At 38.9% G+C, this 17,288-nt stretch overlaps 2 protein-coding genes across 2 annotated transcripts; one reads left to right on the top strand and one right to left on the bottom strand.

The window, feature by feature from the left end:
• The first annotated feature begins 2,699 nt into the window (after window positions 1-2,699).
• Window positions 2,700-4,129, top strand: LOC133731744 (uncharacterized). Its single transcript, XM_062159155.1, has 2 exons — window positions 2,700-2,928; window positions 3,092-4,129. The coding sequence occupies exons 1-2, from the start codon at window positions 2,872-2,874 to the stop codon at window positions 3,794-3,796; spliced, it is 762 nt and encodes a 253-aa protein (XP_062015139.1). The 5' UTR covers window positions 2,700-2,871; the 3' UTR covers window positions 3,797-4,129.
• Window positions 4,130-6,319: 2,190 nt separating this feature from the next.
• Window positions 6,320-14,495, bottom strand: LOC133732135 (DNA ligase 1-like). The gene is made up of 17 exons (XM_062159613.1): window positions 13,396-14,495; window positions 13,009-13,125; window positions 12,191-12,292; window positions 11,992-12,108; window positions 11,484-11,714; window positions 11,310-11,404; window positions 10,701-10,788; window positions 10,097-10,228; window positions 8,963-9,075; window positions 8,573-8,674; window positions 8,430-8,491; window positions 8,098-8,169; window positions 7,935-8,008; window positions 7,765-7,830; window positions 6,958-7,035; window positions 6,763-6,840; window positions 6,320-6,680 (listed from the first exon to the last, which is right to left on the bottom strand). The coding sequence occupies exons 1-17, from the start codon at window positions 14,254-14,256 to the stop codon at window positions 6,609-6,611; spliced, it is 2,460 nt and encodes an 819-aa protein (XP_062015597.1). The 5' UTR covers window positions 14,257-14,495; the 3' UTR covers window positions 6,320-6,608.
• Between the last annotated feature and the right edge of the window lie 2,793 nt (window positions 14,496-17,288).

Here is a 17,288-nt window from a genome sequence, read left to right on the forward strand (position 1 = left end):
TGCTCAAAGATGATGCGAAGATAGCTAATTAAGATAGAACAAAAAAATGTACCACTAGATGACAACAAAGGAGTTACATCGCTTGGCTAAGTTCGGTTAAGGCTCGAAGAGAGAAGAAAGAAATTAATCTCTTATAATAAGACACGTGAAAAAAGTTTATATATTTTAACAATTTTCAAGAATTTATTCATTAAGCCATTAAGGGTTTGAGTTTAATACGGAAAGTTCAAATTATTAATTAGAAGTTGGAACCAAACTAATTATTATTATTTTTTCTTCCGTCATTAAGGCTAGTTTAACCTAAGAGGAAACTAGAAGTTTTTTTTTTTAATCGCGAGGTCAGCCCGGTTTTATAATTCAGCAAGCAGTACCAAACGACACACCCCTATGGGGTCGATAGCAAGAGCCGTCATTTCATACAAAATCCTATTCTAAAACAAATAGAACCCAGCATACCCAGAGTACACCCACCTTTTAGACAGTCCATGCACCATTATTCTAACAAAGCCATAGATGCTTAGAAGCAGTTTAAAAAGGTTCCAACCAAACATTTGGTCTTTGCGACCTAAACAAAATTTAAAGAGTACTATGGGCCCTAGAGTCCAAATCCGCCCAATTTTGTACCAAAGAAGTAGACCTAATCAAGTAGCCCACAACCCAATTGGGGTCCCAGATAGCCCAACCTGTCAACCCTTCAAATGCCAGCCCACATACACATCCACCCTTGTGAAGCCCTAGCTCGGAGAGCCCAAAACAAGGAGCCCAGCAGCAATTTGCCCGGCAAGATGAATCAGCTCGGACGCCTCGTCGATCTCCTTCTCAGATCTCCAGCCACCAAAGCCAACACCGGCGCCGATACCGCTATCAAATGCACCCCATTCCCAGTGCCGAAACTCTGCAAGCACCGTAGACGGAAACTCAGCACGATCCGCCACTACCGTTCCTCGCTCCGAAGCAGCCTCCGACACCCGAAATCGGGTCTTCCCACTGCCGCAGCGCTCTCGCCAACCACCACCCCAAAGCTTAGATGCGAGAACCAAATCGGAAGCAGGGACACCATAACTTGCCGCTGCGAACCAGCAATAATCCAGGAAGGCCCAGACATTGGGACGGAGAACACCAGCAACGCCGACCGTGATATGCCCGCCACGGTCAGCCACACGACCTCGATCCAAGATCCAGATGCGCCTATCCGCCGCAGACCACCACGGCTTCAAACAATCAGAGTTCGGCCTCAGATCAACCTTGGAATCACAACTACCGTTCCCGACAACAACCACAGGGATCCCTGTCCAAGGCAGCACTCCAAGCGCCAAGTCGAAAGTAGTAACAAGAAGAAGACAATTAGCCAGAAGGCTAGCAATGGCCACAACCATTGAAGTTTGAAAATTTGGATATTTTGTCGAAGGAGGGAGGTCGACGATAAACCCTAGCAGAGCGCTAGGTCAGATGCCAAAGAACAAAAAGGACAGTCCCAGGAAAATAGAAGTTAAACCTAACTAAAAAAAAGATATTAATATACACGCTTATTTCCAGCATTGTGGCTGATGCTGTTTTATATAAGGCATATTAGGTTATAAGCAGAGATGTTCCCCTGGTCAGCAGCTGACCAGGGATTTTATGGTCAATCACCGTCCGATTGAAATCGGACGGTTGACAACTCTCTAACTTTTTAAAAGATGAAAGCTGGCAACCGTCCGATTTCAGTCGGACGGTGATTGACCATGAAATCCCTGGTCAGCAGCTGACCAGGGGAACATGACTCAGGTTATAAGACGATCATTTTGGTTGAAAATGACTATAGCGCATCTCAAAACACATAATTGTATGAGCCCAACACGAAATGTTCAAATTATTAGTTGGAACCCACAAATTAACATTATATGAGCCATTAAGTATATTTTAATTGAAGAGGGCTACATCACTTGTCAAAATAAGACACAAACTTGTATTTTTTTTTTTTAAATATGTCTTCAATAATTTTTCAAAAAAGTATTGAGAGTTCGAGTTCAAGACGGAAATTTAATATTATTGGTCGGAATCACAATACAACTGTTTTATTTTGATTTGTCCTTTTTTTTCTTCCTTTTTTGTCATGGAGCCTAGTCTAATCTAAGAGGAAAACCTAAGTTTTAAATCCTAGATCTTGTTCGATCAACCGAACCAGTTCATCGTTTGAAACCTATCTCTTCCTTCATCGTTTGAAACCTATCTCTTCCGATATGTGAAAGTAACCCAAAAATTTTAAAAACAATACAAAATAAAAGAAAATGATCACGGTTGCTCCAAGTCCGGGCCATCTTTACACTATTCAAGCGTCATGCACTACAGTAGAAGCTGGAAATGGAATATTCATAAGCTAGGAGGCTTAGGGTGTCTTATCCACCGCCTTTTACTATTCCAAGCTTCAATTTTACTTCAAAACAATTTAAGGCTTCTTCTCGGAAAATTTCATGTCACATTTTCTGGTTTTCTCACTCCCGCTATCTTCGCTGAATTACGATTCCCCGCGCCTCTCTGTACAATACAGAGCCATAGGCATCAGGCTCAGACAGTACAAAAAGACTGACTGACAACCAGACAGAGAGAGAGAGAGAGAGAGAGAGAGAGAGGGTCATATAGGAATTGGCCTTGCTACTGCTAGCCAGGCTTTTGGCCTTTTATGCTTTTGTCCAAGGCAGAAAAAAGCAACAAAGAAACAACAGAAGAAAACAGTGACTTGAGCCTCCTTATAATAAGACCTTACAAGAACCACTCAAAAACCCCAACCTCTCACTTTCCCTTCCATTTCATTTCTTTCTTTTCTCTCTCTCTCTCTCTCTCTCAATTTCTCACTTTGTTTCCAGTTTTCACACAAGAGTAGAAAATTATATGGACAATCAATGCAGCCCTTTACTTAGCAGCTGGGCATACTACTGCCAAGGAAAGGTAAGCAATTTACTTCATGTTTAGAGCTTCATATGAGCTCTGTTTCTACTTGGGTCCTGTAAATTGCTCCAATTTGAGAGACTGGTCTCATCCTAATTCATAAAGTTGATTACTTTCTTTCTGGGTTTGCAAAATTTTGGTGCTAAAATGTTTCATGATACAGAGCATGGATGATTTGAGGCATTCCCTTTTGTATGCAACTGTGGAGCTTGAACAAACAAGGGCTGCAGCACAAGAGGAGCTGAGGAAGAGAGATGAGCAACTGAGCCACCTCAAAGATCTGCTCAACAATGCTATCAGAGAAAAAGATGAGGCCCAAGAGAAATGCCAAAGACTGTTCCTTGAGAAACTCCTCCAACAACAACACAACCACACAGCTCCTCTGTCTGGAATTTCAAGCATAGAAGATGAGCCCAGGAGAGGAGGGATTGACTCCAACAATGGTGGAGGGTTTTCTTCCTCAGATTGTGAAGAGAGCATTGTGTCTTCACCAGTAGTTGACACAATTCCACCAACCCAGTTGCCATTACCATCATCTCTTCAAAACCAAATTGGGGAATTGGTGCCTGACAAGCCATTGCCTGAAAAAGGCAAGCTTTTACAGGCAGTGAGGAATGCTGGTCCATTGCTCCAGACCCTTCTTTTGGCTGGACCACTCCCTCAATGGAGACACCCACCTCCTCCTCTTGAGTCCTTTGAGATCCCACCTGTCACTATTACTTCACCACCAATACCACTGCCAAAGCCACTGCTCATCCACCAAGACTCCTTAATTAGTGTTAATGGCTGCAACAGGAAGAGGGTTCTTTGTGAAGGCTCTGATTCCCCTAATTCAGAGACCAAGTACCAAAGAGTAGTCCACCACTGACTGCTGCTAGAGCTGCCTCAGATTAATCCCCTGATTTCTTAGCTTTTATATCTATAACTATAATTTGATACCAACTAAAGGGTTAGTGAGGATGAGATATCAAGTGGGTATGTGACTGATTTAGCATTTTGTACAGAGGAAGGTTTGATCTAGAAAGAGAGCTTGTTTTTAGTCTTTTATGCCAGAGTTTTTGCTTGGGGGTTTAAATTGTCTCTATTTTCTATTACCTTTCACATTTTACATGTTGTGAAAGAGGGACCTGATTTTTCCATATTGTATTGTGGGAAGTGAAATGTAACTCTGATGCTAGTTCAGTAAGAGTTTCATTCTGTTTGTGTGAGTGAGCATGAGAGAGTGAGAGAGAGATCACATCAAACATTAAGTTATAGGTGTGGAGTTGTTGAAGGTTAGAGGAAGATGGGTGTGGCCAACAACCATAAAAGGTTAAAGAGAGCTCTGCTTGTCGGTTTGAGTGGAACCCAAAAATCAGAATCAGGATCTGGTACTGGTGTGTGATCTATGATTATATCTATAAATATTTGAGGGAAGCATCATTTCTTTAACTTCCCTCTTCTCTGGTTTAATTCTAAATCTAATTAACTAATAAAGCCTCTTTCTCCAATCTGCCCCCACCTCCTTGTTTATTCTTAAGTTGAGCTTAAACCTTTATCTCTCAAAAGTGGAGCAAATTATTGCAGGTTAATCCAACTTGCCAGTAACATTTCAGTAATCCAAGTTGACTTTCGAGTCCCCGGTTCATCTGCAATGAGAAATGAGTGTATGAGAATGTGCATTATTAGCCTATTTTTTAACTGCTTAGATAGGTCAAGTAGTGTTAGTTTGATTCCAACTGAACGAACCGAACTGAAAAATGAACTAGTACATTACATAACTACATTGTAAGGGAGGATTCAGAGCACCAACATGCACTTACACCAACATAAATAAAAGTTTTTAATTGTTAAAAAAAAGTTAATTATAAATATCATTTTATAAGTGTTAGGTCACTTGCACTGTCGGTGCATAGAAGAAGAATTTCCACTATATTTGATAAACTGTTTTTTTTAGGATTTTATTAGGATTTGATTATGAGAAATGAAAAATCAATGACATTGATGTATTTAGCAGTTAATTTTGAAAAATTGAACCAGGTCCACCCCTACGCTACCACTCTTTGTTTTTCCTAGCTCCAAATAGTTACAAAGACAAAGTGACAGGTTAACAAAGCCAACATTACTATAGGTGCACATGGGTGAAAAAAAGAACGTTTTAGTTCTATTCTAACCGAAGTGTTAGTTCAACCTTCCGAGTCACCAACCAACTTCAAAACAACTTCATAGGCTTTCCATTCTACATCATTGATGTGACCTACATTTTATGATGAACTCTTGTCTGTAGAAATTTGATAACGTGTGTTTCCCATGTTGAGTTTTACATTTACACCAGTGAGACGCATCAATATAGTGATAACCCAAATTAGTCATTTACTACCATAAAGAAAAAGAAAAAAACTTAAATGTAGTCATCTACGTCCACCAACGTTCAATCTATATAAATACGGTTTTATAAATTCGTGTATATACATCAATGATTGATAATTAATAAAGCGACGAGTGAGTCGAAATCTAATCAAAGTAACCCAAGAATTTGACAGCGAGAAGGGACTTAACATCCAATTGAAGTGGTTATCAATAAATAACAATCCAATTACCATTTCAGGAGGCAATTAGAAACCATAAACCAATTAGCATATAAAGCATATCCAAAACCCAACAGAGGTGGCTACTTCATGATTGTTTGTTCAACACGGCATAGGAATAACAGTGATCATTCAGATCTTGGATTGTGACTCCTTGACCAAATTTCTTTGTTCAAAGGATGAAGACAAGACTGCTCATCCCTTCAAGCAAGAAACGTGTTGTCCTTCTTCTCTTCGTTATCATGAGTGGAAAGCAAGACCAAGTGTCTTCCAGACCATTTTATACAGTTCATCGTGCCTCTGCTGAGCTGATGCAGCAAGGTAACATGGAGGACTTGCGCGTCATTAGTTAGGCAGAGGTTCGTGAAAAGGATGTAACATGTGAACCAATACAAATTTTATGTACGAAAATACGAAATGCAGACAAAATGGTAACAGATTCAAGGAGTCATGATAAAGAGTTCATCTGTTGACTCACTAGTTGATGTAATTATCACATTCTGCTAACTGCTTGAGTTCATACCAATAGAACAGCCGACATTCATACGTGACATGTCCTCGACTTGTGGAAAGGATCAGCGTCTAACTAAAATAAGAAAACTCTCGATCCATCAATTTAAACAAACAGCTGCTATAGGCTTTTCAATCTCTACAGAATACTCGGTTAAAAGTAAAAACAAAAAAAATCTCTATTAGTCTATGTCCTGTGGCTCAACTAAGGGTATGTGTGTTAAATGATGAAATCAATATTAGATTGTAACGTTTATATTTCTCACAGTATACTATGCCTCAGCTCTTCTAAAAAGGAAAAATGAGAGCACAAATCAACAATCAAGTAGATAATTCTCACATATGATCTCTGTGGTAGCCAAGACAACAAAGCTTTGGTAATTAGTATCTGTTATAGATGCAGAAATATTCTGCAGAGATAAAAGAAATAGAAAAAAGAAAGCTCAAATCAGCTACATGTAAGCACCGATAATCTCAAAGTTTGGCACCATTTTATCAGTGAAACACGTCCAAGGATTGTAATTGTGCCTCTCTTGTATTGGTTCAATCCTACAGGTTTACATTGAGATATCCACTGCCGGTCTTTACAGAGAACTGTTGTTCCTAGTCTTCATCTTCCTTGTCATCTTGGTGGTTAGAACTTTTGTTGGATTGAGCAGAATACATATCAGCAACCTGAAGTTCAGAAGTGTGAGAGGATGAATATTACTCTGACTCGAACAGTTAATTAATGATCAGATAATCAGCGCTTTTTCACCTGCTCAGATGATGAAGCTTCCTCTGGTTTTTTATCTTCCCTAACACGAACAAGACGTGGAAATCGAAGAGAAATACCCTAATCATGGAAGCAGATGAAGAAAATACACCATTCAAATTTCATTCCACAAAGTAAAAGTAATATGCCAAAAAGTAAAATAATTCACACTTAAATTCAAATAAAAATCGTCCAAACCTTATTAGAATCCACTATGCCTACTGCAGCACGATACACAGGACTAATAGTCAAGTCAGCAGCTTTCACCTCCCAAACCTGGAAGAAAATGAAACAGGCATATGATGAGAAGACTCAACAAGTCCCCCTCCTACAAAAAGGTTGAGACTTACCAATGTAATTTCCTTAATATTATCATTTTTGATAAATCGACAACAGACCTATGTGACTTCTACACATTAGCCTTCTAATTCTAAATCAGATAATCTCCCATTGTCATTAAAGATTGAAGAAGGGAACCCTAACCTGATAGAATTACCCCACAATAGATTTCATTATCATTTCTTAGATGATTTCCATAATTTGTGCAAGTGCTCAAGAATGAGAGTATGAGCATCAGGAAAATTGGCTTTGCTAATTTGTTTGTATGCTGGTTGTCTATTCTATTTGAATTGTGAAAAGTAAAAACAAAAATATCCAAATGCATCTGTAGGTTACACACACACAACTGTACATAAATATCTTACGAACCATTGCATATAAATATCTAATCTACTTTTACAAGCATGCACTAGAAATGTTCCCAACTGTACTATGCTCTATTTGCATATCTCCGATGGATGTCATTTTTTTTAAAATAGCAAAATTTATCTCACCATTCAAAGGTCAAAAACTACTAAACTGGCAATATGCAAAAAAATAAAAATAAATAAATAAATAAATAAATAATAAAAAATGGAAGAAGAAGAAAGAGACAGAACTGGGCAACGAAAACAAAGTGCAGAGGTGTAATATAAAAAATTAAAACAAAATGTCAATGTTTAATACCTGAGTGGGTTCAAACCATACATCTGGAGTATTTGCATTACTTGTTTCTGCATAGCTATAGTATGTCTAAAATTGACAAGAATGTAAGAATTAGTGAGTAAGAGAATCAATAGAACCAAATACAGCAACAGTTTCAGTGGAAACGCAAATTGGAAGAGAGAAACACAGACCTTAGGTTTAGGTATCACTGTTTCGCGCAGGCTGGCAGAACGCTCTTCAAGCACTGCTTCAGAAAATCCAGTGCCTGTATCGGGCAGAATGATCAGTAATAGTTAAAGGGGACTTGGCAAACTCACTGAAAAGGTAATGAATGTATAGACAACTTGCAGTTACCTATTTTACATATGCTTTGAAACTCTTCATTATTGCTATCGTAGCAAGCAAGGAGAAAAGCACCATAGACACCTAAGGAAGGCCAGATCATCATTATCAGCACCACCTCGTCTTTAAACTTAAGGATACGTTGCGACAGTTTACAGAAAAAATACCAAAGCCTATACAGTGACGACAGACATGAAGGGTGCAATTGACTGAGGAACTAAGAATTCCATCATTACATTATAGAGAAAGGGATGAGTTTTTAACTATTCAATTCCAGAAAAGAGAACATTTGTCGGGATGGTACCACTTCATCCAACTAAAAATGCTAATTTAATTACAGCTACCTGTACGTTTTCCCCGGCCATGGAAAGCAGCAATAGGTACCAAGTCCAGTGAGTCCCCGAAACTGCAGGGCAGAGCGAACAAAATTAGCCGAAATTCTCAAAAATCAGGATAGTAACAAGACAAATTTTATTATACCATTTACCTATCCATGTAATCTTTCTTCAATTTCAGCCAGTTAAGTGACCGCTTCGAAGGCTCGTATGTAGCATCTTTGCTTAATGTTTTGATTATTAAACCCTCAGAACTGCATACCAGGATGAAGAAATAACATGAGATTGATATAAAAATGCGTGTTTGCAGATAAAAATAAACTGGAAAAGAATTTGGCCAATGAAAAACAAATAATGATATACTTCAGCACAACTAATGTAAGGAACCTTGATGGATCTGTACAGAAGTCTATTACTATTATTATTTTCCACCATGAAATGCATTTGCCCAATCTCACCCCTATATGAGCCAATGCAACACGAACACATTTCCAGTTCATATCCACTTGCCGACTGAAATATCAAAAGCACAAAGTAAATACCTTGAATTAACAGCGGCATCAAGAAACGTTTGTATTTCATCAATATCCTTTGAGGTTATTGCTGTGGCAAACTGAAAAATTCCAGCTTCTTCCTCAAAAGAGTCATAAAGATACTGCACAAGGCCACAGACCCACGTGTAAGAATATACACCTTTTAGCATTATGGCATAACAAGTATGGAAAAAGGTAAGATGACATTAGAAATCCAAATTCTATAGTCTAGATCTAGAATACTAAGAAATGTAATTTGAAACATGTTAAATGAGACTTTAGTAATGGATCCCTTCTAATTTCATTATCATCAACATAACAAGTTAATGATACTATCCAGCATTGACTTACTTATTACTCCCATTAAAAATTAACGTTTCCTATCTGAAGGCATCATCCTCTACAACTGGTAAACTACTAAAACAGCAAAAGGAAACAGCGGAGCTGGTACTTTATATATTATATAAGAAACAAGATTTTATTGACAAAAAAAAAAACTAAAAAACAAAAACAAAAACAAAAGAACAATTACATAGAAGCGAACAAGATATCCACCAAAAAGAGCTCCTAAAACACCAACACCAACACCAACTCAAACAAGAAACCCCTAACAGAGAAGAAAATGAAACCCTACGGCAAGTTGGCACTCTTAAGGAACTTCTAGAGCTTCTAGAATAGAGCTTTTTATATTTTCTTAAAACCTAATAACTTTTATTATTGAACTTTCAGCAGTATATTCCTAAGGAAATTAGGCATGGCATTGCATGTCTTATCATCCACATTAAAAAGGTACCAATCCAAATATATCCCTGCTGTTAAAATTCGGGGTATATATCAACATTGTGCTCTACAATTAGAACATATGATAATTTCACCACTGTAAGTCACTTTGTGATTAAACATGACAAATATAAACCCTCACAAAAACCAATTACCTCCAATACATCTTATATTGCACAAAGTAGTGAATTTTGACATCAATTCTTCTACTCTACAGTAACAATGAAAAAGATATGATACTCAATATGCATGACTTGGCAGTTGGCATGATGATGATAATTCCTATAAAAACACACCTACTCCCAGAGTTGAAAAGTAACCATAAATTATACATGTTAATTGAGATTAGAGATAAATCCATACCTCTCTGCGAACTTTGAGCTGTTCTTGAGTAAGTGGTCGACCATTAAGAAACAACATATCAAAAGCAAATATGCAGACCTCAATCTTAATATCGCTCATGCTCACATTTTTACGAGCTCGGGTGCTAAGTACCTGCAATGCCACTTACTCGTAAAGATATTTTCCAGCTTAATTCAGCAATTATCAAGAGTAAATACTGTCGTTCTTGTAAACTAGAACCATTTATAATAAATAAATAAAAAAAAAAATTGAAATTCTCAGAAACTTCTTCCACAATTTGTGTGGTTAAGAGGGAAGTTATGATGAGAAATGTATGGGGTGTATATATACATAATACACTGTTTCCGTCTTAAAAGAGTTTTCCACTCTTCATAGCTCAAGCTTTTTTTAGGCATATATATAATCATTCTGTAGGTGATCTTCACAAAGGTATCGAATATATTCATAAAATCGTCCGCTTCTAAACTGTAATTACATAAAACATAAAATAATACTCAGACCAAAAAAACTATATATATATATATATATATTAATGCAATCATAAAACATTTGAGATGTGTTGTGAGATGAGAAAAATCGGGAGTTTAATGTGGAAATATTTTACCTGGAAGGGCAGAATTTTGTTATTTGCACGGTCATAGGCAACCAATTCACAATCTAAAACAAATGATTTTACAGACGACTTCTTTAACCTGCAAGCTGACATACAACATTAGCAACTGAAAAGTTGAGGCACAATTAATGTTCCGAATAACATGACGCTGACACCACTGAGGTCCCTCAAGATAAATAAATTACTTTTAAAGAACCTAACTTCTACAAAGGTTAGAAGAAAAATTCTAAACATGGATCACCAGATTGCAAACACCAAGTCAGGCACTCATTGGTTAACAATAAAATTACCCATTCAGAGTCTTTTCATAAATATCAGACATTTTTCTTTAATTGGTGTGTTGATGTTTTGTATGGAGTTAATTACATTAGCGGTGTCGAAGTAAAAGAAAAAAGAGCCAAAAAACCATTTTTTAAAACATTGATCACCTAATTCTACACATGCTTTTGGGTTCACACACCAACAAATGCAATTGGTATTCAGTTAATACCATATGGAGATGTCAAACTAAAGAATTCTATACTAGAGCCAACTTCCTCAAGTGTTCCTCTCGCACATGAATTGAATATGAAATAGCATAGGACCAAGCAAAGAGCCTACCTTGACACTGCAATCGCAACATCAGGGAACTTTCCGGTGTTTCGTTCAGCATTTCGACTGTATATCTCAACAGTACCATCCTCCATGTAATGTATCTGTGCAGTAGCAAGTTATGGAACACGATATATCACTAGGACAACAAACTACAATTTGCAGTTAATTATGAAGTGTTACCTGGGCACGCTCTCCATCATACTTGTATTCACAGGTGTATTCTGTATCCTGAAACTTTTGGACAATCTCAGATACCCCTTTACTTGGCTTTGCAAGCATAGGTCCAACTGGGATACCCAAAGTAAAGCTACACGTTTTTGGAAGATTCCAAACACCACCACTCAGAAGGGCAGGGATGATCTTATCGTAAACAGGAAGCAGAGAGTACACTTGTTTAACAATCTTTGCAGCCTGATCAATAACAATTGCAAAACTTTTAAGAAGGGAAAAGTGAAATATTTAATGAAAATCCAGTTCAGCTCCTAATTAGTCCAAAATTTCAAACTTCCTATATGATCACAAGAATCTATCCTAATGACACTTAGCCAAAAGTGTTATCTAAAAGAGAAAACTACAAGAAACAACGAATCTAAATTCGTTAAACATGCCAAGTCAGCTATAGATTATAAGTTCATTAAAAAAAAAAAATAGAATACATGAATTTGTCATTACAAGAACACAAACTCACCTCTTCTAAAGGAGACTGAATTTCAGGAGGTGGTTTAGAATGTTCTTCAGTATAGACTGCAGCTTGTCCCAGTGCAGCCAAAAGAGTTTGCTCTGCCAATCCAATTCGCAACTTCGACTACAAGAAAGAGCCCTCGATGCTTACAATAGGCTAAAAAGAATTAACAATTCAGATCTAGTGTATATGACCATATTGCAACCTGAAGCAAACGGATCAAATACAGAGGTTCACAGTCAGTGGCAGCAACAAGAAGTGCCTTCATATGGTTCTTTTTCTTCTCCTGGCTATCCTTCCCAGATTCCTATGAATTTCAAGAGCAAGGGAAAGCTAATTACAAACACAGTATTCTGCAATTTCAATTTTTAGATCCTCAACAAATCTTCATATATCCTTCCACCAGTAAGTTGAGAGCCAAATGACCTAAGAGAAAACATTTCATAGGATAACTACCTTAACATAACAGTTAATCTAATCAGTTGCTAAAAGTCTTCGTATTTCAAAATGTTTTCAGAGAGCAACAATAAGTCTTCATTCATAAACTATGTGAAGAAACAACACTATATCTTGTGATCAGTAACCCCACTTTAGCTTTCATAAGCCATAAATTCCAATGAGGTTTTGTTTCCAGTTTTAGCAAGAAAGCAAAACATCTTCCAATACAAAATTATTTTTTGACAAGAAAAGAAACTGAAAAGCGTGGTGTTGAGGGAAATAACAGAAGTCTTGAAGGCAATTAACTCTTATAAAAGGGTTGACACTCCCAGCTTATATTGCACTTCCAAGTTTCGAACATATCCCAACAATGCATACTTAAAAAGATAAATATAAAGGCAAAAGTAATATAGCACGGTGCAGCAAAAGGTAACAGCACTAGTAAAAAACAAAAAACAGAATTTGTCTTTCCATTTCCAGTTTATAACATAAACCAACGCATTAGAAAAGAAGAAGGGGTATCCAAATCAATGTATCAACATTAATATTTCAGAATTAAGCTATAAAAGTATGAAAATAGATCACCTTAGCAAGGGTGCGAAATGTGTTGAAAACCTTGCTGACAGTCAATGGCTCAGGCTTGCGCATCATAGTTTGGGATGAACGGCTTTTCTGTGCAACAATACCCAAGTCTCCTTCTGCCTATCAAGTTGAAGGCCATTGATTATTAAAAGATACAAATTACAGCTGAACAATAATCAAGCGAAGTCCCTGAAGCATCTGAAATGCAGAATGCATGTAAGGGGCCATCAAACTCGAAGAATAGCACCGGCACCGTAATATAAGGATTACAATGCAACTCAACTGGATATAAATCAAATGACTTAAACTTATATCTTGGATCATCTTCCTACATTATATAATGTCATGGAGAATATGAACAATAAACAAGCTAATGAGAAATGGGCATACATCATAGCGCTTCTTAACATCCTTTTCACTCCTCCCACAAGCCTGCGAAAGCGCCTTGATAATCGAAGAGTCCCCAATGCCAAGCTCCAATCCCTCATGCGCCGGAGCAATCTTATTGGCCGAGAGATAAACCACCGGAAGCAAATCCTCCGGCGTGGTGTAGATTACAGTCCTAAGCATATTACACACTATATCCGTAATCACAATCCGCCCAGACTCTTTGGAAATCAAATTGAAAACCAAAGAAAGAAACATAAACGGAACCCTTTCGCCCTTGTCCCAATTCGCCATCAGCTTCGGGTCAAAATCCAAGGCCTTCTTCTTCAACAGCTCAATTCTACTCGCCAATTGAGCCGTCCGCTCCTCCACTCCAGCCGCCGCGCACACTTTCTTCGCCGTCGGTGCCAGCTCAACTCCATTTCCAGACTGTTCTTGATCTTCTTTCTCCGTTTCTGGTTTGGATTCCGGGGCCGGGCTCGGAGCAGCGTCTTCGGGTTTGGATAGCAATTGGGGATTTTCCTTAGGCGCGGAATTGGGGTTTAGGGTTTTGCGCTTCTTGGGGGAGGAAGAGGGTTGGGGCTTTTTCTTGGCGGCGGCGGCGCGTGCGCCGGACATGAGCGCGTCGAAGGCGGAGGGGCGATTGGAGGACATGGCGCGATTAGGGTTTGGGGAAATCGGAAAGGGGAAGAGAGAGGAGTGACGGAGAGAGCGGAGAGTAGAGTGTAGGCGAAGACAAGTAGAGCAAGAACGCAGTGGGTGTGAGAGTGAGAGCATAAGGGAAGTGTTTTTTTTGGTTTTTTGGACAAAGACCGAGTCTTGAGAGAGCAAGACTGCTCTCCTAGGGCTTTGGTGAAGAACCATGTGGCGGGAACTTCCCAACTATTTATAGTCCTGCAAATTTCACTAAATTAGAAAGTTTTTATGAGTTTTCAAGTCACCTCCACTCTAAAATGCTTTCTCTTCTTGAAGGTCAAAGATCTTTAGACAAAGACATGGCTGCAAGAGAAGTACTATGTTGATCCCTAATTACAAACCCCAAATGAGAAAGCTTCTTGAAGGTCAAGATCTTTAGCTACTTTAGTTTTGACGTTTGAGTTGTGCGAAGGGATCGAGCGGATGCTAAAATAGAACTTCTTCTATAAACTGACGGATCAGCTACTATTGCATATAACTTTAGGCAAGATGCGTAGACATACGCATGCTGGCATTCCAGCAAATTGTGTACGATTATCGAGCAATAAGTGGTTAGTTGTGAAGTACTAGAATTTTTCACCTTTAAACATGATTCTGATAAGAAAATAAAACAAGAACCCGATCTTTTTTTTTTTTTTTTTTTTAGCTATTTTAAGGAATTTCTTTTAGGCCCCATTATTCAGTCGTATTTCAGCATCTTGACTGTTTAGTTTTTAGGTCCTAACGTATAGATTATTTCGGCAAATTTTCAACCAAATTGATGATCGTTAAGGTATTGAGAGAGATTAAATCAATGGCCGAACCAAATCTGTCCAACCTGAACCGTTCATGTTCATAATTGTAAATCAGAGGCTACATTGTAAATACGTTTATTATAGGTTAGTTTAGTCTATATAAAAGTTTCGTTCAAAAATATATCATTTTATAAATGCAATTAATATGATTTCTTATTTTTAACCAAAATTTCCACCAAAATTGAAACTTTCTAGTTACGCTCAAGTTCGAATTTCCCATAGTCTATAGAATGCGCTGCACGCGCTTGGTATATGTGAGTGAGTTATGCTCCGTCCGGCGGCGCGTCCTTGGGGCATCGTCGGCGAACAGGCCTTTGACGATCCAAGGACAACCGCCGGGACTCCTTGGCGTAGGCGTGGCTGGAGATGGATGTTTGCGATGTCAATTTCAGGCCTGACGGATCGGATGCGATCTCTTTTCCTGGAGGCTTGGCCGATTGCGACAGAGGTCAGTTGTTGGGGGGCTGCTGGCTGGCGGCGGGATCTGGGGTCGCCAGAGCGGCCATGCGTGGTGGTTTTTTCCCTGGTGTTAGCGATCGAGGGAGTATCAGAGATCTGACCAGTGGTGGAATTTCCGATCTGCGGGACAACACAGATCCAAAATGGATTTGGTTGGTCCGGTGGTCTCACCACTGATGTCAGCCGGAGGTAGTTGCATGTTCGCTGCTGCATAATGATTCGTTGGTGGTGTTGCCACAGATTTGACGACGATGGGATTGGCTCTCTGCGATCAGTCTGGCGGTTTGGGAGGATGGAGGTTTTTAGGCCGGGTCTATGGCTTTGGGCCCTGGCTAGTGGGCTTTTAGTCTTTATTTTTTAATTGTTTTATTGCTGGTTCCTTTTGGTTGGTGGATGGTTGAGCACGCGATCCAGGTTTTACTTAGATGGTAATAGAGGGGTTGATAGGTGGAGATCGTGGTGGGTGGGGCACCGCTTCTGCGGCGACTCCGTCAAGGGCGGCGGTGGGATGGTGGCGGTGCGACCGGATCGGGTTTGCCATGGTGGCGGGCTTGGCTATTACTAGTGCTTTAGGGTTTGGTTTTATTTTTTGTTTTTTGTTGGTAATAAGACACTACAGGTTCTGACAGAGACAATCTTCTCCTCCGCTTTCTAGTGGGACTTTCCTATCTGGTTTTAGGTCAGCCAAAATATCTGGCTGTGCACAGACGAGCGTTATTGGCCTTTTAGGGGGTCGTTCCTGTCTGGTTTTGGGTCGGAGGCGATGGCAGCTTGGAGCAGTTGTTGGTTGACGGGGTTGACAATAGGGTGGTGACGATGTTGGGTTTACTTTAGTCCCAGGTCTGAATGTTCGACAATCCCTTTGGTCGGGTTTAGGTCACAACGAGTGTTGGCTTGGTTGATCAAAGCTGGTCAGGTGGATTCTGGGTGGCGAGTTAGTGTCGACACAAGTGAGTTGTCTAGCTTCAGTATTCTTCTTGGCTAGATGAGAGGTGAGATGTTATGCTCCGGCACTTGTTGTCTTTGCCATTTAGTTGTAGTGTTAGTCATTATAGAGTTCCAATGTGAAGTCTAATGACCATTTCTGTGTTAGAGATGTTGCCTAAAACTCGTTGTAAGTAGTTCATTATTAATGAAGTTCTTCTTGATCAAAAAATTGAAACTTTCTTCGAAATTTTCTTAAATTTGAAGTATCGAAATAGAAACTGAACCAAAATTTGAAACCTTGGTTGCACTTGCACCTCTAATCCTCCTCCCATAAACAATCTTCTCTTGAGCACCATGACCAACTGTTCTAGCTTCGTGGTTTTCATCTTGGGTGGCATGATCAAATTCACCTTAGTAGGATTTCTTCTCACCCAAATTACCCTTGGCTCCTTACCCAGATTTACTTCGAGGGGACTTCTCCTCACCTAGATTTCCTTTAAGGAGATTACTGCCGGATCATAATTCATATACATATTTGTCCCATAAAACATGGAAATTACTTGTTCTAAAGTCCAAATTTAATGTTGACTAATCCAATTTCATTATTTCCCTAATCTTGTACTTTTGCTTAACCTTTGTGTTTATTTATATATATTTATTATGTTTTCCTTATCATGCTAGGACATGATGGAGAAGAATGGAAATGCACTAAAAAGTCAACCTTAGAACATTTTCTTACTCCGCTAGGAGAAAGTGAGCTAGACAAGGAAGAATGAGCGGCCGCCTAACCAAATGAACTCTAAATGAGCTGAAAAACTCCAGATCCATTCTAGACATCCTAAGAAAGATTTCTTATGAAGAGTGCAAGAGCCAAATAGAGGTGGAAGACCTTCAAACAATCAGTCCAATTTTCTGCAAAAGCAAAACTGGAAAACTGGACCTCTAAGAAGTCCAGTAGCGTTTCCGGCCCAGCCACTATTCCAAAAGCTTTGAAACTCTCCAGATCCATTATAGACATCC

This window comes from Rosa rugosa, chromosome 2, assembly GCF_958449725.1.
Source record: "Rosa rugosa chromosome 2, drRosRugo1.1, whole genome shotgun sequence".
In the NCBI taxonomy this organism is placed as follows: Eukaryota; Viridiplantae; Streptophyta; class Magnoliopsida; order Rosales; family Rosaceae; genus Rosa; species Rosa rugosa.

Bases quoted from the DNA above. Each gene is read 5' to 3' on its own strand.
- LOC133732135 (XM_062159613.1), bottom strand. From the start codon at position 14,256: ATGGTTCTTCACCAAAGCCCTAGGAGAGCAGTCTTGCTCTCTCAAGAC. The intron at 12,109-12,190 runs GTTGCAATATGG...TCTTTCTTGTAG, and splicing joins ATTTGATCCGTTTGCTTCAG to TCGAAGTTGCGAATTGGATT. The intron at 6,841-6,957 runs GTTTGGACGATT...TTCCATGATTAG, and splicing joins GCATAGTGGATTCTAATAAG to GGTATTTCTCTTCGATTTCC.
- LOC133731744 (XM_062159155.1), top strand. From the start codon at position 2,872: ATGGACAATCAATGCAGCCCTTTACTTAGCAGCTGGGCATACTACTGC. The intron at 2,929-3,091 runs GTAAGCAATTTA...TTCATGATACAG, and splicing joins CATACTACTGCCAAGGAAAG to AGCATGGATGATTTGAGGCA.